The following is a 25,281-nucleotide window of genomic DNA, read 5'->3' on the forward strand; positions in this document are numbered from 1 at the left end:
ATACAGCATTGAAGTTCCAAGAACACAGTGGCCTCCATTCTTAAATGGAAAAGGTTTGGAACCACCGAGACTCTTCCTAGAGCTGGCCGCCCGGGCCAAACTGAGCATTCGGCGAAGAAGGGTCTTGGTCAGGGAGGTGACCAAGAACCCGTAACAAGAGTTCTAAGATTCCTCTATTTTCCAAATGAACCATTTCAATACATTTCTGTAACAATGTTCCAGCACCCTCTAGTGGAATCTGCTGCAACCAGAGATAAACTATTTGTATGGATTTTCTGCCCAAAATATCCCTGATATGTATTGAAGAAGTCAAACCATCTATTGAAGTGGTATCACCATACTAGCCATTCAAGCTCAACTCAGTGTTCCAGATCCAGTGTGATTGCATTGCTCTTCCATTAGTGTCCACTACAAGGGCATATTTATCACCATTCATGGTTTCAGCCTTAAGCAGAGGGTCCTATATAAAATACTAATACAGCTCTGTATCACATCTCAAATAGTACACAGGAGTATTTAAGAAAATTCTTTATTCATAAACTTGATGCAAGTTTACAAATTACTGTACATGGTCAAAATAACCCTTGCAATGGAAAAAACACACAATAAAAGCAAAGCATGCGAACAGTGCATAACGTTATAGCCCGCTCAGTCGCCAATCACATGCGAACAGTGCATAACGTTATAGCCCGCTCAGTCGCCAATCACATGCGAACAGTGCATAACGTTATAGCCCGCTCAGTCGCCAATCACATGCGAACAGTGCATAACGTTATAGCCCGCTCAGTCGCCAATCACATGCGAACAGTGCATAACGTTATAGCCCGCTCAGTCGCCAATCACATGCGAACAGTGCATAACGTTATAGCCCGCTCAGTCGCCAATCACATGCGAACAGTGCATAACGTTATAGCCCGCTCAGTCGCCAATCACATGCGAACAGTGCATAACGTTATAGCCCGCTCAGTCGCCAATCACAAAATTAAGCCAGAAAAGGAACCAATAATTAGTTTCAGGTCTCAAACCAAAATCTCCCAAAGCACTGGGTTGTTAGACAACTGGTCTGGATCTGTATAAGAGCTGTAATTCACTGCACACCTGACATTAGAACAGACATGGGGCCTTCCACGGCGTTAAATGCCCATTTGACGTCTGCTCTGATGACACAGGGCTTTAAAATAGTAAGAGGTGGAGTCCCGCTCTGGACAGAATAGTATAGGTCATTCGTTTCCAATCTCATACTTTAAGACACGGGTGGGACGCCCATAAGTGTTGGAGACAGACGTTTTGCAATTTTTATCCTTTAGAACTAACCTGATCTGGTGTCAGACCTACACGAATCGATAAAAAAAAAAAGGAATCCGTTCCCAGAAATGGGGTTTACAGAGACCGCATCTACCGACCTGTGAAAACTAATATAGATGATCCAACCAGATAAACCAAAACTCTAGTCCACACACACACCTTAGTCCCTAGAGGGAAAGTACTTGATGAGATATCTACATGCAAAAGACTACAAAACCAGGAGGTACAGGATCACGAGGAAGAGGTCCTAGACTAGAAAAACAAAGACCCAAGACAATGAGGTTAAATGGGTGAGGTAAAGCATTGGTTCACCTTTCAGTGTCACAAAATTGATCTGGAGGTATTGAATATGAGAGAGCGCAAACATGCCCCTCCCTCATCACTCCACCACACCCTGCTTACCACTACAGTCTTACCAGTCACTACTTTAAAGATATTCAGACAAGCCAAATGGAGAGTGAGCAGGCCAATGGTTACTGCAATTATAGGAGGGGAAAACAATTTGGAAGAAAAAAATAGTAACAAAAATAATTGCATCGTGACATTTGTGAAGCAATCCCTTGCTAAGTCAAGTGTGCAGTAGCCATGTATCCCTGAGTTTGCTTCTCCAGAGAACACAGGGAGGGAGTTTCTAGCCAGGGCATGTTTACGATGAGGTCAGCCATGTGAGAAAGCAGTGGCACACTTGGTACCAATACGTAAAGTCTATGACACTGATCATCGGTTATCTATGTGTAGTAGACATATTTGGTAATGTAGTCAATCACCATATTGGGTTGAATAGTAATAAACCTCTAAATGAGTCTTCAGTGCCACCATTTTTACAGAACGTGATGCATTGTGTTATACAGGTGGGGTGGCTGACATTACAACAAATACAAGGTAGATGGAGCTTAATTATACATTAGATGCCCATTAGTATTTTTTACAAAGGCGACATAGTTATGGATGAGGTTAGTGTGCTGGGCTGACCAACAGCGTTGAACAAACAAAAAAATAGGAATATTTACTAGGAACAAGTTGGTTCCTATGCTGGTTTTTGAGACAGATGTCTAACAAAGTGGATAACACCCACACAAAAAAAAACACCTTTTAATGTGTGTAATAACATTAAATCAAATGAGTCACACAATATTCTGCATATTATTCATATAGCTAAGACTTGGCATGCTCCAGGTTTGACAGTGCTGAGGATGGTCATGAGTTAGGGGTTCATGACCCCACTGAAAAGGTTCCTTCCATCACTGACAACCAAGATCATGAGGTGGTCAGGTCATAAGTGAATAATCAGATACAAAATAAGGTACTAGAGAGGGGAGGCAAAGGATGGAAATCACTGGTGCTCAGTCTTTTGTTGAAGGCATTACTACACACACACACACACACACACACACACCTTATAGTCAGACCTGAAAATATCTTTAAAAATCAACAAATATTTTATTATTGAGCATGTGGTATGAAGTGAAGTCCACTGTAGCAATGAGGGGCATGGATGGGCGATCTGAGTGTGTGAACAAGCTAGTTAGACCATGGATGGGCGATCTGAGTGTGTGAACAAGCTAGTTAGACCATGGATGGGCGATCTGAGTGTGTGAACAAGCTAGTTAGACCATGGATGGGCGATCTGAGTGTGTGAACAAGCTAGTTAGACCATGGATGGGCGATCTGAGTGTGTGAACAAGCTAGTTAGACCATGGATGGGCGATCTGAGTGTGTGAACAAGCTAGTTAGACCATGGATGGGCGATCTGAGTGTGTGAACAAGCTAGTTAGACCATGGATGGGCGATCTGAGTGTGTGAACAAGCTAGTTAGACCATGGATTCAAATGAAGCAGGGGACGGCACTGAGCCGTTTTCAAATTATTGCGTGTACAGATAACTTCCTAACGATTGTGTGCATAGCCTTACTGAAAGGTTCATCAAGTTTGTGTCACCGGGGAAATTAGCCAGCATATCTGGAATGCCCAAAAAGCACCACTGTCGCATTGCGTAAAAGGAATGGTGTCACTTTTGAACATATCAAACCACTAACAAAAAAATACAAGTATTTCAATTTATACAGGAAAACAATAGTAGTCATTATGCTTACATAAAAACATGGTTTAAAGGTGTTCCTTTTAAATTCTGCAAGAGTATCCATGAAGCAAATGCTTTGTTATCCTACGCCTGAAAATGCACCTTGATTGATGCCCCTGCTATAGCCAAGGGTATAGTAACGCAGTCTCGGCCATCTCGAACCCCAAGACCCACACATGGTTACATTAAAAACAATTAAATCAATTCTCAGAAATACAACTTTACAAGTTTTACATGGAGTTAAATTCAACTACATTACAGTGATTAAATCCAACCTGCCTTTGCTAAGCCTGGTCATATTTCCAAAAGCAGCCTGAGAGGAGATTGGGCTGGGTGGTGGAGGCAGCAAACACCTCTTGTGCTCAACAGGATAGCCTCCATTAAGCTGTCTCAGTCCCACTTTTGGTAAGGAGTCTATAGCTCTCCTTTCTCCATTCAGGGCCTTTGGCTTTTGTAGACCAGGCATTTTTAAGGAAATAAGCCTCAGGAGGACATGTTATTCCAGAAGGAGGAATCTTGGCAATATACAGATACACAAGCACAGACATAAGAGGCCATCAATGGCGAGTGAGGTGGTGCTCATTCCCACTACCAGTGTTTCATTGTCTATCCCAGCCTCCAATGTCACAAGGGGAATGTCAACCGTCATTCTCTGTTCCAGTCTGTGGCCGGAGAATATCAACCCCAGTCACGTAACAGACAGCTTCAGTCACTAGCAAAAGCCATGCCTCAACCAGAAATCACAGGCAGTAAGTAAGCTCTTCTTTGCTTGCCCAGAGTAGGATTTAAGGGAGTTGCACAAGATATGGAGTTCATTCAATGCTCAAGGGATTAGGGGTGAGATTGTAACAAAGGAAGCGATTGCACAAGTGTGAGAAAGATAAATAGCTAGAGGGTGAATCCACTATTGAGAAGTGGATATGGTCAGTGAGGTGGTTGGTCAGTGGGGGGGTTTTAACAGAATGGGTGGAACTGGCTGGGGAACAAACTCCCAATGAAAACAACTCCAGTTAGAGGGAAAAGAAAAGTATGGGGAGGGAAAGGTGTTGACCCTAAGACATGTGGTCCCAGTGGAGGCATGGCAACAGTCCTCTTACCCATCCTCCTTAGGGGGAGTGTACCAGCCTACAAGGATCAGACAAGAGACAGTGCACTCAGTTATACTGGACAAAACAGTCAGTTCATCCTAGACAGTAAGAATGAGCAAAGAGTTAGCTGTATTTTATCTTGACCTAAGAACAATCACTATAGCTGCCATATGAAACCCTCTTGGTGCTGGTAATACACTACCAAAAGTATGTAGACACCTGCTCGTTGAACATCTCATTACAAAATATTGAGCATTAATATGAAGTAGGTCCCCTCTTTGCTACGATAACAGCCTCCACTCTTCTGGGAAGGCTTTGGAACATTGCTGCGTGGACTTGCTTTCATTCAGCCACAAAAGCATTAGTGGGGTCGGGCACTGGTGTTGGGCGATGCTGCCTGGCTTGCAGTCGGCGTTCCAATTAATCCCAAAAGGTGTTTGATGAGGTCAGTGCTCGGTGAAGGCCAGTCAAATTCTTCCACACCAATCTCGACAAACCATTTCTGTATGGACCTCGCTCAGGGGCATTGTCATGCTGAAACAGTAAAGGGCCTTCCCCAAACTGTTGCCAAAGTTCAAAGCACAGAATCGTCTAGAATGTCATTGTATGCTGTATCGTTAAGATTTCCCTTCACTGTAACCAAAGGGGCCTAGCCCAAACCATGAAAAAGAGAGACCATTATATCTCCACCAAACTTAAGTTGGCTATATGCATTCGGCAGGCAGCGTTCTTCTGGCATCCGCCATACCCAGATTCGTCCATTGGACTGCCAGATGGTTAAGTGTGACTTATCACTCCAGAGAACGCATTTCCACTGCTCCAGAGTTCAATTGTGGTTAGGTTTACACCACGCCAGTCGACGCTTGGCATTGCACATGGTGATCTTAGGATTGTGTGTGGGTGCTCGGCTATGGTAATCCATTTCATGAAGCTCCCGACGAACAGTTCTTGTGCCAACGTTGCTTCCAGAGACAGTTTGGAACTGGGTAGTGTGTTGCAACCGAGGAAAGACGTTACGCGCTTCAGCACTCGGTGGTCTCGTTCTGTTTGTGTGGCATACCACTTGGCAGCTGTGCCGTTGTTGCTGCTAGATGATTCCACTTCAAAATAACAGCACATACAGTTGGCCTGGGGCAGCTCTAACAGGGGAGAAATTTGACAAACTGGCATCCTGTAACAGTGCCACGTTGAAAGTCACAAAGCTTTTCAGTAACAATGTTGGTCTATGGTGATTGCTTGGCTGTGTGCTTTATTTTACACACCTGTCAGCAACGGGTGTGGCTGAACTAGCTGAATCCACTAATTTGAAGGGGTGTCAACATACTTTGGTGTGTGTGAGGAGATATATATATATATATATTAGTTGAAGTCAGAAGTTTACATACACCATGGCCAAATACATTTAAACTCAGTTTTTCACAATTCCAGACATCTTAGTAAAAATTCCGTTTTAGGTAAGTTAGGATCACCACTTTATTTTAAGAATGTGAAATGTCAGAATAATAGTAGAGATCTTTTATTTCTTTCATCACATTCCCAGTGGGTCAGAAGTTTACATGCACTCAATTTGTATTTGGTAGCATTGCCTTTAAATTGTTTAACTTGGGTCAAACATTTCAGGTAGCCTACCACAAGCTTCCCACGATAAATTGGGGCCCATTCCTTCTGACAGAGCTGGTGTAACTGAGTCAAGTTTGTAGGCCTCCTTGCTCGCACACGCTTTTTCAGTTCTGCCCACAAATTCTGTGGGATTGAGGTCAGGGCTTTGTGATGGCCACTCCAATACCTTGACTTTGTTGTCCTTCAGCCATTTTGCCACAACTTTGGAAGTATGCTTGGGGTCATTGTCCATTTGGAAGACCCATTTTTGATCAAGCTTGAGATGTTGCTTCAATATATCCACATAATTATCCTACCACATGATGCCATCTATTATGTTAAGGGCACCAGTCCCTCCTGCAGCAAAGCACCCCCACAACATGATGCACGGTGGTGGCAGCTTGGGATGGTTTTCTTCAGCTTGCAAGCCTCACCCTTTTTCCTCCAAACACAACGATGCTCACTATGGCAAAACAGTTCTTTGTTTCATCAGACCAGAGGACATTTCTCCAAAAAGGACATACTATTGTTATTACAGATGAACGTGGTACCTTCAGGCGTTTGGAATTTGCTCCCAAGGATGAACCAGACTTGGAGGTCTACAATGTTTGAGGTCTTTGCTGGTTTCTTTTGATTTTCCCATGATGTCAAGCAAAGAGGCACTGAGTTTGAAGGTAGGCCTTGAAATACATCCACAGGTACACCTCCAATTATGTCAATTAGCCTGTCAGAAGCTTCTAAAGCCATGACATCATTTTCTGGAATTGTCCAAGCCGTTTAAAGGCACTGTCAACTTAGTGCATGTAAACTTCTGACCCGCTGGAATTGTGATACAGTGAATTAATTATAAGTGAAATAATCTGTCTGTAAACAATTGCTGGAAAAATTGTGTGTGTCATGCACAAAGTAGATGTCCTAACCAACTTGCCAAAACTAGTTTGTTAACAAGAAATTTGTGGAGTGGTGTATGTAACGTTCCGACTTCAACTGTACATACACACACTGTATTTTCACAACCACTGACTGATGTATGGAGGGATGTAATCTCAAGGTCAAATACGATACAAGATGTGTAAGTGAACATGGTAACACTCACCGTTCTTTTCATGGATCTGGACCAGGGATTTGTATGACTGCTGTGCTCTGGCAAGATTGTATTGGTTCTGAAACAAAAACAGCACATCTATTGAACTTGTGCTTATGAATGCCCCAAGAAGTGTAAAGGTTCATTTATATATTGGGGAGACACAGGGCTAAGCATCATCACGTACAAGTAAATTAGTTTGGTGAAGTCTGACCGTACGGTGGAGGCCTTTCTATCAGCTTCCCCGAAAGAATTTGGCCACTCGTACTGATATCATGCTGCGTTCGCACCCTCCGATGCGGGTTTATTAAAATTCAGCATAAGAGGAACTGGCTCTTATAAGGCCAGAGTCCTATCAACCCAGTGACAGAAACATTGGTATTCTTATGTTTTTGATTAATTAGGTACATTTCTGGCATTCTATTAACCATTTTACCTACCCAACATTAGTAACCTCAGGACAAATATGATTAACACTTTCATTAGACAGGATATGACAATATAGCTAAGTATCAAGTCTTTCTTTGGTGTACATAGTTAGATCCTAACTTTTAAAGAACAGAGGTTATCAAGCAAGAGGGCCCAAGATTCCTTGAAACTACAGCTCGTCTATAAATATCCCTGTCATTTGGTTTGCTCCGAAGTCTACTGGGATCCCAGAGCCAGATTAGTGTGACTGTGCTGAGAGAAGAGAGAAATGACAGCATGAAGTGGACCCGTGTGAAGCGTCAGCATTAAGAGATCAGCAGCATCGCACTGTCCCAGCGGCGCTAAGTAACAACGTCCTGTTTAAATGAAGTGCTGGGGGCTTAGACACCTCATTTCCATAGAGCAGCATGGACCAGCTGGCCACACACACAGCTCACCCCTTTATCCATGTCAGAACAGTGTCAATACACCCTGTAGTATACACCATGTTAACACATTTAAAAGCTCTCTGCCCCCTTAAACAATGCTTACCTTATTGGCTCCAAACTGCACTCTGGCTTTTCCCTTGACTAAAGTGGCGTTGATCTGCATGATTACAGACTCTATGGAATAGGCACTGCTCCAGCCCTGAAATCAAGTGGCGATACATCAATGCACTAGCATTTACCTCCACTGTGAAATAACATAAGTTAACTGACATTCAGAGGCATAAAAACATACCTGTTTTGTGAGAAGCTCCATGCACAGGGCACCCCCTCCAAGAACATAACTTAGAAGACAGCAGGTGAAAGGAAAACATTAGAATATGTAGACATTAAGTGATCAAAAGACCACAATAAATCTCTTATCCACAAGCACAGATGATCTCCTTTTAGCTAAACTGCTAGCCTTTCACTGGCTGTTGACAATTAGTTTAGACCAGAAGAGCCCACCCTTCCTTCACGGTTAAGTGAGGGGAGCAACTCAGTCACAGCGGAAACACTGCAGAAATACAAAGCCATTCCACTCATACGCAGTGAACTGAACTCACCCTCCAGACAGCACAGGAGAAGCCACCCGTACAAATGGTGGATCAAAGGGGAAATTATCCTGCAGGTAGAGCACAAAATAGCATTAAAACGAGAACAGTCAACGCTAACAAACGGTCTCTGCTTTCTAGTATCAGCATTGGTACTTACTTTATATGAGAAGTTGAGCAGAATGTAATCCATTCCCTCCTTTTCCTTTAAAACCTGCAGGTCACTGTGTAGGGGACTGTCTGGATCTACGCTGTTGAGCAAATGGAACGCATCATAATACGTCATATAATACATCACATGCTAGAATTATACAGTACTGTCAACTCCTATGGTAAACAGTTACTTACGTCCTCAGCTTGACATGCCATTCATACAAGCTGTCATTGACCAGCTCCACTGAATAGATACCTGGAAGAGAATGCATAGTCTGGTAAGTGACATTCTGAATCAAACTGTCATTTTTGTATTTATTTTTTGCGCCGTATTCTTAGAGCTTTCTAGTGCTGCTGCAGTGAAGTACGTACCCATCTTGTAACTCTGGGACCGGTATATCTCCCGGAGCTCCTTCATGAGGCGGTCTGAAGCCTGCACTGAACCAGACACTGCACCCTGCAACACACAACACACAGGGTAATACACCGACACACAAACATGCAGCACATTCAATGATAATAATGCACTGAGACTCTACCACGATTAAATCAAATGTTTACAGGCTCAGTTCAAATATGCTAAAAGCTCTGCATTTAGATAAAACATCTACAAACTCCTATAAATGAACAGTTATTGATCAGCATAGAGACAAATGGCTTCAGAACTAACTGGCAGTATACAGTTCGCTACAGTATATGGGGAGAATTTCACAGGTTCCATAGCAACGCTCTCATCTGTGATAATGATAGATTTGAAGAGCTGAGCCATTGAATGCAGTAGGGACTGTGGAGGATGAAAGAAGAGTCTCAGTTCTAAGTCTCTCAGAGCTGCTCACAGACCTTAGGGGAAACGGCTGTATTCCAAAGCAACAATTAAGAAAGCTGTGTGTAAATGTTAGATCATATGATTACTATCAGAATGAATAAGTACTGTAATTTAGCCTACGCAATCCATGTTGATTATATCCTTGTTTACAAATTGGAGTCCTAAACAGCATAATCTCGGTGTATTGCAATGGTAAGAAATTCCATCATTAAAACACTGATCGAAAAACACATGCATTCAGAACCACCTGAAACTGGTTAGATGCATGCATATTGGCTATATCATAAAAGGTCACTAGACATCCCAGTGTAACAGTGCTGGGTCCAGTAAACTGTTCTAAGCCTGACAGATATTCCCCATGCATCCCCCAAAAGCGTATAAAATGTCACCTTACCGAATGAGCACTTACGTTCAAGTGGTCCTGCCTCTGGTTCTTGCGGATCTTCTCCAGGATGGCCAGGTTCTCCTTCTCGATGCCGTCATCCTCAGACTTCTTCCCATCCACTGGCTCCTCCTCTTTCATCTCATAGTGGTCCAGGTCTTCAATGTCCTGCTGGCACAACACACAACAAGATAAAGAGCATTAGAAGACATTTTACTTCAAGTTAACACTTGCAAATATGTGTGATTGGTATTGACTATCTAGTCGAGCTTGACATCCAGCATAGCTCAGCTCATATCAGCATGGTAATGTGCAGTGCTACATGGAATGACATTTATTTGAAAAGGACCTCTCCCATTTCCTCTTCTTCCTCCTCTTCGGACGTGACCTCGTCTGTGACCCCATGCTAAAGATAAAAAACAGAGAAAGGTGAGTTCATAGACAGTTCAATCTCATTCCTAACATGCCACTGTCACATCTGAAGTCTGGTAACAAAAAAACAGATATTTGTAGGAATGCTCTGAAATGTGCAAAAACCAGTAAGCAAGTTTCTGGGTTGTCAGAAACAACATTCCTCGTCTTGCATAGCACAACAGCGCCTCCCGTCCCCTTTCTTTCAGCCCAAGAATCAATGTTTGCGTTTAAAGCACAGCTGCACAGGCTGCTACTGCTTAACATTCATCCTCTTCTTCGGTCATTCTAATTTCTCAAGTAGACTATATGAGGCTAAGGTTGTCTTCATTGGTTTCGAGGTAAAATATGCTAGCACCTCCCACTGACCACGAGCACAGGAAGAGTCTATTGATTCCATCTCCAGGACTCTGGAATAATCATTCATGTCTGTGCTGATGGATGGTTTCAGGACAGTATTAGGTTCTTCATGCAGGTTTTTAAACCCTTTCATTAGTTAAGTGTCTTCAATCTCCTTGGTAGCTTTGACAATAAAACTAAACAAAAGGATTAGGCACATGACTCACTTTATGTATGTGAAAGGAGATGGTCTTCATGAAAAAGCCTCTTTTTTTATTTTTAACAAATATTTTTATTTAACTAGGAAAGTCAGATAAGAACAAATTCTTATTTACATTGACGGCCTGCTCCGGCCAAATCCGGACAACACTGGGCCAATTGTGCGCCGCCCTATAGGACTCCCAATCACGGCCGGGTGTGATACAGCCTGGATTCGAACCAGGTACTATAGTGACACCTCTTGCACTGAACCTTAGACCGCTGCGCCACTCGGGAGACCCATACTTCAATGCCATCCAATGGAAAATATATAGGCCTAGTAGTATTTGAAAACCAGAAAACATTTTGAGCGGTCATTAGCCGTCCTTACCTTTCGGTCTTGTCCTACAGGGCCAGCAGGGAGGGGCTGGTCCAGCATCTCTACATCTGGGTGCTGGGGCAGGTTGTACAGCCGACAGAGGTCACAGATGAGCCGCTTTAGCTGCTGCAGGAGCTGGGGGACAGTTAAGAGTTAGGGAGGTCAGGCAGCACTAGATAACACAGCACAGACATGTCACAGATACATTGCCGTGAAAAGGGATATTTTACAACAAATGCTATCAGATCTTCAACCAATATCTAATATTAGATAAAGGGAACCTGAGCAAACAAATAAAAATGATAAAACTTGTTTCATTTATTTAATCAAAAAAGTTATGCAACACCCAATGACGCTTTGTGAAAAAGTAATTAACCGCTTACGCTCAACTGGTTGTGCCACATTTAGCTGCATTGACTGCAACCGAACACTTCCTGTAGTCGTTGTTGATCAGTTTTCACCCACTCCACCATGCAAAACTGATTTAACTTAGCCACATGTGGGTTTTCGAGCATGAACTGCTCGTTTCAGGACTTGCCACAACATCTCAAAATCAGATCTGGACTTTGACTAGGCCGTTCCAAAACAGTGTGTTTTTCAGCCGTTCCGATGTAGACTTGATTGCGTTTTTTCCATCAGTCTTCCTGCATGAACCAGCAGCACTTCAGCTTAAGCTCAGACAGCCTGATATTCTCAAGTAGAATTTGCTGATACACAGTAAAATTCACTTCAATGAATGCAAGTCATCCAGGTCCTGATGCAGCAAAGTATCCCCAAACCATCACACTACCACCACACTTGACCATTGGTATGACATTCTTAATGTGGAACACAGTATCTGGTTTTCACCAGAAAAATAAAGTCTACATCAGAATTGCTGACAAATTGTCCATTAGCAACAAATTGTCAATTTTGGAATGGCCTAGTCATAGTTCAGACCTAAACCCACGAAAGTCTCTGAGTTAAAGCAGTTCTGATCAACTGCTTCCTGTAGTTGTTGGTTACAGTCATTGCAGGTGGAACAACCAGGTACTTTGTGGAAGGAGAAAATGAACTTTTCCATTGGATGTGGAATAACTTTATTACATATGTTTTTATTTGTACACTCAACTTCCCTTGATCTTATATTAGGTTTTGGTTGAAGATCTGATAACATTCAGTAAGAAAATATGCAAAAACAGAACATTAGAAAGGGGGCATATACTTTTTCACTGCATTGTACCTCCACCACAGCACACCCTCAGAGACCACGTGAAAGGTAAGATTACGTCAGGGAATGTCAGACACCTTAGCAACAGTAACTTAGTGCAGAAATGTGTACCTCAAACGTTTCAGTATTGCTATAGAAGAAGTGTATTCTACTGAATGTAGGCCTGGCCAATACATGGTGAAAATATTGTATAATGCATGGTGCAACAGAGAAAATATAATCACCACAGATAACTTTAATAAGAGTGCTATAAAATGCAGATCTGGTGGGCTACAATCAGAGCATGCAGTGTGAGTAAGTAGGCCAAGTCAAAGAATGTAGCTACATAAGCAAGATATAGCCTACAGAGAACTCAGCGTTTCCCCTTGGATTTCTTTCAGCAGCAGCAAAAGATAGGGGGTGAGGGCTTGTCCCCCCGAGAGATTTTTTTTGGTAGAACAACTGAGAAGGGCTCCTGAGTGGCGCAGCGGTCTGAAGCACTGCATCTCAGTGCTAGAGGCGTCACTACAGACCCTGGTTCAATCCCAGGCTGTATCACGGGTTAGGTGAGGGTTTGGCCGTCATTGTAAAATAAGAAGTTGTTCTTAACTGACTTGCATACCCAAATAAAAAGGTCACTTGTGATGACTTTAAAAATACATTATATTCCAAAATAAATGAAAATGTTGACACTATTTGAAATAGAAGGGATTGTGCCACTGCATTGTAGGGAGATGAGGAGCAGGCAGTGGCTGTGTGCTCCTGGCTCTCATTCGCACCACTGCTCACTCCATTTGCTACAAATATACCTTGTAATGCTGATCTTAAAAGGGATTCTCCAGTACTTTTGAATACACAAAGTAGCACTACCAAGCCACAAGCGGTTCCTGAAAGTTGCGTACCACAACCCTTTACAGAATTATAACGCAGCTTCAGTAACACATAAATAGTGACAATTGGTAACTTTTAAGAAAATTTGAAAAAAAGCGCCAGAATTCTGCTCCGGCATAAAATGTTCTGTATTTTTTCCCTTCACCTTAAAGTACTTTTTTTTTTTAGGAGAGATTGGTCTCCGTGCTGGCAGCAGCTCAAAATAGTTTGATTGAGAGTTCCGGTTGTCTAGTAATGGACGTTAGTACCGCTTCAGAAGCCTCATTCCTTTAAGTAAAACACCCGATCATATCTCCAGAGAAGGTTTCGTGTCGGCATTTAAAAATACGTGGTGTAGCCTACCCTAATAGACAGACAAACCAGCCATAGCGCTTTCAAGCGACCACATTCCAGTATGTCTGAAAAGGGTTATCGATAAAGGATAGTGAGCCTATTGCAAGTAAAAAAAAATAAAAAAAATTTAAAAAAAAGACTAGGCTACCCCGTGCTCGCAAAACTAGCCCAAAGATACCTCCATCCCAGCAACACACAAAATGTAGGCTAATTGAGGTAAGACAGTAATTTCTCTCAAATTATGCATGTATGAACTGCACATTGACACATCTAGCCCAGAGAGTTATAAAAAATTACTTAGTAGGCTAATCAGAGCGGGTCTTTAACGGGACAGGGCTTAATTGCCGAATCTTGCACTTTTCTACTTACCCAGAGTCAGATGAACTCATGTGCAGTTTGAAGGTAGTGTCGCAAACCACTGCTAACTAGCATTTGCACTAACACAAGTTGGCAACTTCCTTCAAACTGCATGTAGAGATACAAAAAAAAAAAAATGGTATCCATGAACTCATCCGACTCTGGGTATGTAGAAAAGGGCTTAATTGCCAAGTCTCCGCTGCTAAATAAATATAGGGGAAACAGTGCTTGGCACAAAAACTGTAATTTCAAAGGTAATTTTGTTTTGCTAGCAGAGACTGGAATATGTTCGGCTTCATCAATAAGTGCATTGACGACATCGTCCCCACAGTGAGTGTACGTACATATCCCAACCAGAAGCCATGGATTACAGGCAACATCCGCGTCGAGCTAAAGGATAGAGCTACTGCTTTCAAGAAGCGGGACACTAATCCGGACGCTAATAAGAAATCCCGAAAGACCTCAGACGAACCATCAAACAAGCAAAGCGTCAATACAGGACTAATATTGAATCCTATTACACTGGCTCTGATGCTCGTCGGAAGTGGCAGGGCATGAAAACTATTAGACTACAGATGAAAAAACAGCCGCGAGCTGCCCAGTGACGCGAGCCTCCCAGACAAGCTAAATGCCTTTTATGCACGCTTCGAGTCAAGCAACACTGCATGAGAGCATGCATAAGAGCACCAGCTGTTCTGGATGACTGTGTGATAACACTCCTCGGTAGCCGATGTGAGCAAGACCTTTAAACAGGTCAACATTCACAAAGCCGCAGGGGCAAACGGATTACCAGGACATGCACCCAAAGCATGTGTGGACCAACTGGCAAGTGTCTTCACTGACATTTTCAACCTCTCCCTGACCGAGTCCGTAATAGCTACATGTTTCAAGCAGACCACCATAGTCCCTGTGCCCAAGAAAGTGAAGGTAAACTGCCTAAATGACTACTGCCCCGTAGCACTCACGTCGTAAGCCATTAAGTGCTTTGAAAGACTGGTCATGGCTCACATCAACACCATCACCCCGAAAATCCACAGATGACACAATATCAATCGCACTGGACACTGCCCTTTCCCACCTGGACAAATGGAAAACCTGTGAGAATGCTGCTCATTAACTACAGCTCAGCATTCAACACCATAGTGCCCACAAAGCTCATCACTAAGCTAAGGACCCTGGACCTAAACACCTCCCTCTGCAACTGGATCCTTGACAGACCACCCCCAGGTGGTAAAGGTAGGCAACAAAACTTCTGCTATGCTGATCCTCAACACTGGGGCCCCTCGGGGGTGTGTGCTTAGTCCCCTCCTGTACTCCCTGTTCACCCACAAGTGTGTGGCCATACACGACTCAAACACCATCATTAAGTTTGCTGATGACACAACAGTGGTAGGCCTGGTCACCGACAACGATAAGACCGCCTATGCCTATAGAGAGGTGGTCAGAAACCTGGCAGTGTGGTGCCAGGACAACAACCTCTCCCTCAAATTGAGCAAGACAAAGGAGCTGATCGTGGACTACAGGAAAAGGCGGCCGAACAGAACCCCATTAACATCGCGGGGCTGTAGCGGAGCGGGTCGAGAGTTTCTATCATGGTCCAAACACACCAAGACAGTCGTGAAGGGGCATGACAACAGATCCTCAACATCCCCAAAAGGTTCTACAGCTGCACCATCGAGAGAATCCTGACCGGTTGCATCACCGCCTGGTATAGTAACTGCTCGGCATCTGACCGTAAGGCGCTACAGAGGGTAGTGCGTAAGGCCCAGTACATCACTGGGGCCAAGCTTCCTGCCATCCAGGACCTATATACTATGCGGTGTCAGTGGAAAGTCTCAAAATTGTCAAAGACTACAGTCACCCAAGTCATTGACTTTTCTCTGCTCCCCGCACTGCAAGCGGTACCAGAGCATCAAGTCTAGTACCCAAAGGCACCTTTAACAACCAAGCCATAAAACTGGCCACCGGATTATTTACATTGACACCCCCACCCCTCCATTTGTTTTTGTTTTTTACACTGCTGCTACTCGCAGTTTATCATCTGTTCATAGTCACTTCACCCCTACCTACATGTACAAATTTCCTCGACGAACATGTAACCCCGCACATTGACTCTGTACCGGTACCCCCTGTATATAGCCTCATTATTGTAATTTTATTGTGTTATTTTATTCATTTTTTGTTTTACTTTATTTGGCAAATATTTTCTTAACTCTTTCTGGAACTGCACTGTTGGTTAAGGGCTTGTAAGTAAGCATTTCACAGTAAGGCCAACAGGTGTTGTATTCAGTGCAGGTAACAAATGATTTGATCTCAAATATTCACATGACAAGGCCCTTTGGCCTGCTGAAACTGTCACTGTGGCAGTGTGCCTGTCAAAAAGACCCATCCCTCTGATTCCACATCAGAGGCACTCTCGACACTCACACCAAACATGACAGAGGGCTGTTCTATGATGTTTGAGTGACATGAGGGTGATTTCAAAAGCCTCCTCTGTCTAACAGCTAGAACTAAGACAAGAAGAAAGAGGCAGAGAACAGCCCTGAATTGGTCTGACATGCATCTCCCTTTAACCTCCAATACCAGTTGGAACAGCAGTATGAAATAGTGGAGTTGGGTGACAGCTAGGCTATCAGAAATGCTTTACCCAACAACACCAAAACAGGTATGGTTAATTAGTCATAAGAGATGCGATGGTTCGAAAATCAACCTATTTTTAATTGCTCCGCATAACACAGTTGAAGTTGATTCGATTAATATTCATGTTGTATAATATGGTTGTTTAAGTTTGGATACAAGCATCTGCTAAACAACAAAATTGTAATTGTAAACAAATACTTCAAATATATTGTCGTAATCCAGTTTCATTATTTAAACACTGGGAAATCTCCTTCCTAATCATCCACATACTAGATCAAAGGCTGGGATTGAAATGGATCTTACCAGGGTGCTGCCCTTTCTGACATCCTCCAGGCGTTCCAACACTTGTGTCAGGCTCGGGTCATCAGAGTCCACAAACCAGATTGGAGGTGTGGAGGGGTACGACTCCTGTAAGACATGGGTTTCAATGAGGATGAGCGAAGCAAACAAATAAATCAGCATTATACGACTGGGAAATTTGATAATTGTTTGGAACATTGAAATTAAACGTGTGACATTGACGTGTCAATCAAACCTGGGAAATCTCAAGTCATTTTAAACAGAAAAAATATCTTATTACTACTTTACATTACCTGAAGCTAAATTTATGTGTTGTGTGATGGTGGCCATTTCACATTCCTTATAGAATGTTAACAAGCCAAGTAAACGTTAAGAGCACTGAATTCAATCAGTATGCTGGTCAAACGAACGTAGCAAATTGGAAAATACAAACCAATAGCATAACGTTACAGCTAGCAGATCACCGTCTGTTCACAACACCAGAAGCTGTTTATTTTACAAGTGATGCTTTTGAATCATGCTAGCTAGCAATTATTTACTGACGTAATTAGTATAGCTAACTTAGTACTTACTGTGTTGATCATGACCATGAAAATATAACCACCACTACGTTAGCTAGCTAGTTAGTTGATTGTCAAACAAGTTAACGTTAGAAAATACTGAAGTGTAGATAGCTAACGTTAACAATGTTCATCAGTGACGCAGAAAGCGTGCCTAGCCTAGGCCCTAGCATAATGTCATGCCAGTTTCAGGATAACTCTTAGGCTAAAATCAACAGACTTGCTTGTATTTCAGTATTTTAGCTTGCTAACGTTAAGTACGTAGCCTACAATAGTAATATGCAAGTATTTTTACTCATACCAAGTCACTATACTAGAAACAAGTCAGCTACCGTTAGCTAGCTTGCTAACATGCAAATATTTAGACTCCCACTGGAAGTAGAAACAAGTCAAACAAAAACATTGCATGGCTAAAGTAGCTAAATGATAGCTGGCTAACGTTCGACTGGCCACAATTTGCTGAGTGTTTCTTTAACCATCTGTCCGTTCGCCTGTCCCGCACCGCCAGGCAAAATAACTGCGTGTTCTGAGCTAATCTACTGTAACTAGTTACCGCGTTAGACATGTCGCCTCGTTTCCCTGCTTACCGTAATGTTGCAATGTATAATCAACAGTTTTTCTCCAGTCACATTAAACTGACAGTTTAGCTCATCGGGTTTCCAGTCAATAATTCTGAATCGTTCGTGGTTTGGATCAAAAATGGACTCCAGAAACTTCAGTTCGGCCTTCAGCCCCGAAACCGACATCTTCCACGCATCTCCGGCTGGGCTGCTGGGGAGGAGTGAAGTCGGGACTAAAACTGCTGCCACACAGTCGAGTCCCAAATCAAGCCTTTTAAAACAACGTAAAGTCAAAGCGCCTTCAACACAGGTTCGCTAGCTCAATAACAACGCCGTGATTACTCGTCCGTTGTCTTTCCGTTTAGCTAGTATTGTTGTTGATGTTAGCCTTCTGATAGTACAATTTCAAGACCATACAATGTGACTTGGTTGAGTATTCACAGTTCTTTCAATTAGTTGCGTATTTGTTTCGCCGGTCAACAAACTGATCATGATAATGCCCGCAAAATTGTAACCCAACGCAGTCACAGTGTGTCATTGATCCCCGGCGCTCAATTGTGATTTCGTCTGGGGTTTAAAGATGGCGTTTTCCCGAGCCTGCAGAATCCCAGCATCCAGTGCGTGCTCAGTTGAGGGGCGGAGGTTAGAACACCAAAATATAGAAATATATAAATCACTTAGACAACTTTGAAACATTTTGTCACCGCAGTCTTTTTGTGTGGTGACTGAGTGAAGTAAACCGTCCTTACTTGGAGCATATTGTTACTAAAATTATAAACGTGTAGCTGGCCAAAGGTAGTCATTTTCCAGGTGGAAGTGTATGCCAATAAAACAATATTTATAATTTAATTGATGACAAGGCAAACTAATCTAATTGGATTGGCTTGCTGATGAGAGAGCTGTCTGACTTTTTAGGGGGTCTTTAATTCACCTTTAGCCATCATTTTTGTTGAAGACTGACTTGTTGAGAACACACTACAGATGTCTGTCCTACATTATTGTAGCTATATGCCCTTGCACCAGAAGATGTCAGTGTACTACTCTTTTTTCTGTTAAATGTTTTATAAAAAAAACTGAACTCAAACAGTAGCTTCTCAACTTAACAAAGAATCATGATGTGATGATGATCATTACACAGCACTCTCTGCATTGTAATTCTCCATTTAGTCACACCAACTCCTCACTTAAATGGACAGTGAAAGAATGATGAACCAGGACTTAATCATTGGGTGATGGTAGTCTGATCATCAGCTAATTATGTCTTACAGTCAATATAATAGTAAATATGCTTGTGACAGGTGCAAGTTCACAAGTTATATGATATGTGAATTGTCTACTGAAGATTTGGATGGGGCGGCAGGTAGCCTAGCGGTTAAGAGCATTTGGCCAGTAACTGAAAGGTTGCTGGTTGGATTCCCCAAGTCAACTAGGTGACAAATCATTCAATGTGCCCTTGAGCAAGGCACTTAACCCTAATTGATGCTGTAAGTTGCTCTGGATAAGAGTGTCTGCTAAATTACTAAAAAAAAATGTCTTTCTAATGGATGGAATCTTTGGAACTATCACGATGCAGCGAGCCCCTCTCAGTTCATCTAAGAATGGCAGCTGTGTGGGGAGATGAGGCTGAACAGAGGGGGGTCCAGTCAGAGGAGAGGAAGATGAGAAAGGCCTCAAATTCAACTGGACAACCAGAATGGGATTCATTGAGCATGCCAAACGTTAAAAGTAAACAATCAAGGCAACCCCTGAGGGGTAAGCCTGTTACCGAGAGATGAGTGAGTGCAGCTGACTGAACGAGGAGAATGCAGTGCTGTCAGCTCCAATCACACCATCACAAGGCCTGCCCTGCAGCTCAAGAGAAAGAAACTTCCCTGTGGCCCTTCTTCAAACCCCAAACAACAACCCAGGCAGAACGTGTGAGTACATGAGCACTGCAGTGCAGGATTCAAGTGTTCTTAATGTTTTGTACACACAGTGTACGTCGGCATTCATTTTGCCACTACCAAACTAGAGTATATTGGCCACCAGATGGTAGTAGACACCAACATTATATTCCATAAACCTCAAATTGACCAATTGTATTTTTCAAGATGCTGTAATAGGAAAGGCAAATGGCCATCACTAGAGAAGGAGCAGGCTCTCTGCCAAATACCTGCCAAATCACATGCACAGGAAGCCTACAAAACTAAGGCAGTCCACACTGCTTTAGTCATTAGCAGCTTAAGGGGACGATGACACGTCCTCTTTTTCTCTCCAGAGAGGCAGGAGTGGATGGAGGTGACCCCGAGGAGAGGCTGTCTGAATTGTTGTTCTCCACATGCCACTATCCCCAGCCTGTTGTGGCTCCTCTTCTGTCTGGAGTCAGTGCTCATTGACACCATGATCCATCTTCATCCTCAGATGCAGATTGGGATTTAGGGAGATTGCATTTTTAGAAATAGCTACAACCTCATGTCTGCCAGTGAGGGATGGCTGTGTGATTGGGGTTGTGGCAACTCTGCAGTTGCATCATTCATATAAATAGTGGCTTGAATGCATGCAAGCATTATTAAAAACATCTGTCACTGTAGCACCTCCCATGTGTGCTCTGAACTGGTGCTGCGTCATTTGTCACCCATGGTCATTGAGAATCATAGGCTTCGGTTGTGTGCGAGTGTGCTGACATACTGGCTTGTGCTGACATACTGGTAGTGGTCCAAACACTTCAAAGACACACCCTAGCCCCTCATCCCTCAAATTAAGTGGACACTTCTGATGATGTATCATGACGTCTGATGAGTATACGCTTGCGGGGCAAATACTTGATACACAAACAGAAATTCCAAAATTCTATACCAAAATTACCAATTTTTTTGATTGAATTCAACTATCTTATTAAAACATTAGCCCTGGTGAATAACAAAAAGAATAACATCTTCCTGAATCATTATAATAAGATTTTTTCAGAGTGAATACAATTGCACTAAAATTGTTTATTTTTTGTATTATTTTATTGATATTTTTTGTATGTTTGAGTATTTTCTTGTTAATACCTGTGTTTTGTTAGACATGTTTGATGTAGCAATGTAAGTACATTTTTGTATTATGAATAAACAAATCATTCCTAAATAAAATAAAAAATTAATAAAAATCATTTTAAAAAGGCGCAAGGGAGAAAGGAATGATTTTTCAATGGACCGCACTTGCCCGGAAATTCATCACTCGTTCATCCCGTAATTATTGTGTTTTCAGCCACCAGAAGCATGTGTATGCTTTATATGCGCTACATTCAATTATGATTGCATGTCTACTTACGTTAACTATATAATTTTTAATATACGCCTACTGTATGATAGCTAGCGAATTAATTAGCTAAAAAGCCGGAACTTCTAAAGAAGGAAAATGTTCTATTTCTACCATTTCGAAAAGATAACCAAACAAAAACATCATTACTTTTACAGGACGTGTTTGTGCCGTCATGTGCATTAGTAGCACAATTAAACTTTTTACATTCGTCTTAACTTACGTTGTTGACTTCTCCGTTGATGTTGTTTTTAAGTTTTGGCGGACTTTTCTTAGCGGATGAACAATCGTCACAAATTTAATTATGGGGAGTTTCAGGTCCCGGATTGAACATAATTGTACACTTGCAAAGTCGACTTAAAACAAGTGCTTACGTTGCAAACTTCCCTTGCTTGGCTAATCATTTGTACCGCTCACCTAGATGGCGACGGGGATTCCCCCAAGGGCATAAGGCCAGGATAAGTGGACAAGGGTGTGTCTCTTAAGTGTTTGAACCGCTACCACTGTATGTTCATTAGTGACTTTGTGTGTAATGTATTTACAAAGTTACTTCCATCCATAGAGACAAATCAACCCTATCGTAAATATGTTATATCGTGTCCAAAGTCACACTTCCTGAATCACTGGACAGATTGAATTGCTCTTGATTCATTTGGAGAGGGACTGAATGGGACTGGAGTGGATGTGGCTGGCAGGGGATGAGAATTAGCATGAATACACTTGGTCCCATTCCTACATTTCATTACCTACTACTCAATTGGTGCTTTCCTATTGATCGGAATAGCAATTTTTGAATTGGCCATTACACTTTTGTGATTAACATCTCTCTGTTAACCTTTCTAACTAACACTTTGTACCTGTGCATTAACCCAATCATGGTAAGACTTTTGATTGTGTTGACATTAGGTAACGTGTGGGTAAGTCTGTGGATCCAAAAGCCACATAAGGCCCCAATTCTTATACCACAGAACACCAAGTAGGGTCAATAGAAGGTATGTAAAGGTTGCCTGAACTCCACAACCCATCTGGCAGGTCACTCGGGAGGCTCTGCAAAAGCCAGGGTTCCAGCCCTGTGCACAGGGTCATTTATTTTTGTGGCTTTGGGCAGGGAATGGGGCTGGTAGTGGTCCTTGTCGTGTGTGTACATGTTTTCCTACATTATTAGGAACAGAATGTCATGACAGATCACCAGAATGTCCTGAAAAGGTAGGAAAACAAGAATTTGTTAAAATTATATTTTAGACTTAAAGGTTAGGTTTAGGGGTTAGGGGAAAATAGGATTTTGAATGGGAATTCATTTTTATTCCCCAAAAAGTCCAGAAAATTCACATAAAAAAGCTGTGTGTGTGTGTGTGTGTGTGTGTGAGAGAGAGAGATGAACGGGCTAAATAATAATTCATTTTGAGTAGGTCCCAGAATTATACATTGGCTTATCGGTCAGTTGAAGTAAGGGTTTGTATTTTCCTTTAGTTTAATCTCTATTCACAAAATAATATTGATGCATTTCAAGAGAATCTCAGATTTATTATTGCAGGTAGATTTGTGGTTTTATCAATTTAATAGTTTGCATAATTTCTAATCCCCCTTATTTTTTGTATTTGCCCAACCCTACCACCCTTCCCTGATTGGAGTAAACTAATTAACAGCAAAACTTCTGCTGCTACTTACAGCTATTTTCACTCACTTGTACATGTAATAACAAATTATACATATATTCCTAATTTCCTCTTTCTGCAAGTGATGGATTTTCACCTACAGTGGCCAATCCACCATTCATTCTCATTTTAAATCCAACCCTCCGATGTCCACAGATGAACCCACCTTTCCTAGTATAATGCCATTTGCTATTTTCTCAATACATCCCTCCGTTTTACTGTAATTTCTTACGATTGTCTTGAACCTCCCTATTTGTAACATTACCGATATTGCCCTAAAAATAAATACATTACCCAAGAGTATAATGATATTTTCCATTGACTGATCGTGGGTTTTCAGATCACCGAACAATACAGTTTTTAGGTCCATCTGAACCCTGATATTATGACACAATATACAGTACTGCAAGGCATCATTGATGTCAGAAAAGGTTACAAAAATATGTACTCTTTTGGTGGTATTTAAGGTCATCACATTTCTCACTTTAAATGAGTGAGAACGGAGCTAAAGTCACTCCTCGTGACATTCTAAGGATTGGCCCAGACCCCAATAACAGTACCATCAACCGAGAGGATAATGCCAAGTATTATTAACCACAAAAACTAAATTATGATCCTGACCTTATCCTCTTTTATAGAAAAGGCAATCGTTATACACTGAGTATACCACCACCCAGCCTATACTAAAAGACAGCTTTTATGATAGTAATATATTTCCCTCTCTTGAGCACACCGTAATTGCATGTGACCACCATGAAACCACTGAACAATTCATTGTTAGAATAAACTCAGCAAAAAAAGAAACGTCCCTTTTTCAGGACCCTGTCTTTCAAAGATAATTTGTAAAAATCCAAATAACTTCACAGATCTTCATTGTAAAGGGTTTAAACACGGTTTCCCCTGCTTGTTCAATGAACCATAAACAATGCATGAACATGCACCTGTGGAATAGGTCGTTAAAACACTAACAGCTTACAGGCGGTAGGTAATTAAGGTCACAGTTATGAAAACTTAGGACACTAAAGAGGCCTTTCTACTGACTGAAAAACACCAAAAGAAAGATGCCCAGGTTCCCTGCTCATCTGCATGAACGTGCCTTAGGCATGCTGCAAGGAGGCATGAGGACTGCAGATGTGGCCAGGGCAATAAATTGCAATGTCCGTACTGTGAGACACCTAAGACAGTGCTACAGGGAGACAGGACACACAGCTGATCGTCCTCGCAGTGGCAGACCACGTGTAACAACACCTGCACAGGATCGGTACATTCGAACATCACACCTGCGGGACAGGTACAGGATGGCAACAACAACTGCCCGAGTTACACCAGGAACGCACAATCCCTCCATCAGTGCTCAGACTGTCCGCAATAGGCTGAGAGAGGCTGGACTGAGGGCTTGTAGGCCTATTGTAAGGCAGGTCCTCACCAGACATCACCGGCAACAACGTCGCCTATGGGCACAAACCCACCGTTGCTGGACAAGACAGGACTGGCAAAAAGTGCTCTTCATTGACGAGTCGCAGTTTTGTCTCACCAGGGGTGATGGTCGGATTCGCGTTTATCGTCGAAGGAATGAGCGTTACATTGAGGCCTGTACTCTGGAGCGGGATCGATTTGGAGGTGGAGGGTCTGTAATGGTCTGGGGCGGTGGGTCACAGCATCATCGGACTGAGCTTGTTGTCAGTGCAGGCAATCTCAACGCTGTGCGTTACAGGGAAGACATCCTCCTCCCTCATGTGGTACCCTTCCTGCAGGCTCATCCTGACAGGACCCTCCAGCATGACAATGCCACCAGCCATATTGCTCGTTCTGTGCATCAGTGTTCTGCCATGGCCAGCGAAGAGCCCGGATCTCACGTCCGGGACCTGTTCGATCAGAAGGTGAGGGCTAGGGCCATTCCCCCCAGAAATGTCCCGGAACTTGCAGGTGCCTTGGTGGAAGAGTGGGGTAACATCTCATAGCAAGAACGGGCAAATCTGTTGCAGTCCATGAGGAGGAGATGCACTGCAGTACTTAATGCAGCTGGTGGGCACACCAGACACTGACTGTTACTTTTGATTTTGACCTCCCCTTTGTTCATGGACATATTATTCAATTTATGTTAGTCACATGTCTGTGGAACTTGTTCAGTTTATGTCTCAGTTGTTGAATCTTGTTATGTTCATACAAATATTTACACATGTTAAGTTTGTGAAAATAACACATTTTACAGTGAGAGGACATT

At 42.5% G+C, this 25,281-nt stretch overlaps 1 protein-coding gene across 2 annotated transcripts; it reads right to left on the minus strand.

Annotated features, from left to right (window-relative positions):
- Positions 1-516: 516 nt before the first annotated feature.
- On the minus strand, positions 517-18,746 carry LOC109895432 (ubiquitin-conjugating enzyme E2 Q2). 2 transcript variants are annotated; one of them, XM_020489102.2, is made up of 13 exons: positions 18,148-18,746; positions 17,004-17,108; positions 11,303-11,425; positions 10,313-10,369; positions 9,991-10,131; positions 9,128-9,212; positions 8,951-9,011; positions 8,763-8,853; positions 8,615-8,673; positions 8,305-8,353; positions 8,116-8,211; positions 7,168-7,234; positions 517-4,509 (listed from the first exon to the last, which is right to left on the minus strand). In XM_020489102.2, the coding sequence occupies exons 1-13, from the start codon at positions 18,304-18,306 to the stop codon at positions 4,478-4,480; spliced, it is 1,125 nt and encodes a 374-aa protein (XP_020344691.1). In that variant the 5' UTR covers positions 18,307-18,746; the 3' UTR covers positions 517-4,477. The 2 variants fall into 2 exon arrangements, with proteins under 2 accessions (XP_020344691.1, XP_020344690.1); XM_020489101.2 differs by having other exon boundaries at positions 9,976-10,131; positions 18,148-18,745.
- Between the last annotated feature and the right edge of the window lie 6,535 nt (positions 18,747-25,281).

The sequence above is a fragment of the Oncorhynchus kisutch genome, linkage group LG8, assembly GCF_002021735.2.
Source record: "Oncorhynchus kisutch isolate 150728-3 linkage group LG8, Okis_V2, whole genome shotgun sequence".
Classification (NCBI taxonomy): domain Eukaryota; kingdom Metazoa; phylum Chordata; class Actinopteri; order Salmoniformes; family Salmonidae; genus Oncorhynchus; species Oncorhynchus kisutch.

Bases quoted from the DNA above. Each gene is read 5' to 3' on its own strand.
- LOC109895432 (XM_020489101.2), bottom strand. From the start codon at position 18,306: ATGTCGGTTTCGGGGCTGAAGGCCGAACTGAAGTTTCTGGAGTCCATT. The intron at 11,426-17,003 runs GTAAGATCCATT...ACTGTCCCCCAG, and splicing joins TCAGAAAGGGCAGCACCCTG to CTCCTGCAGCAGCTAAAGCG. The intron at 8,354-8,614 runs GTGAGTTCAGTT...CTGTCTTCTAAG, and splicing joins TCTCCTGTGCTGTCTGGAGG to TTATGTTCTTGGAGGGGGTG.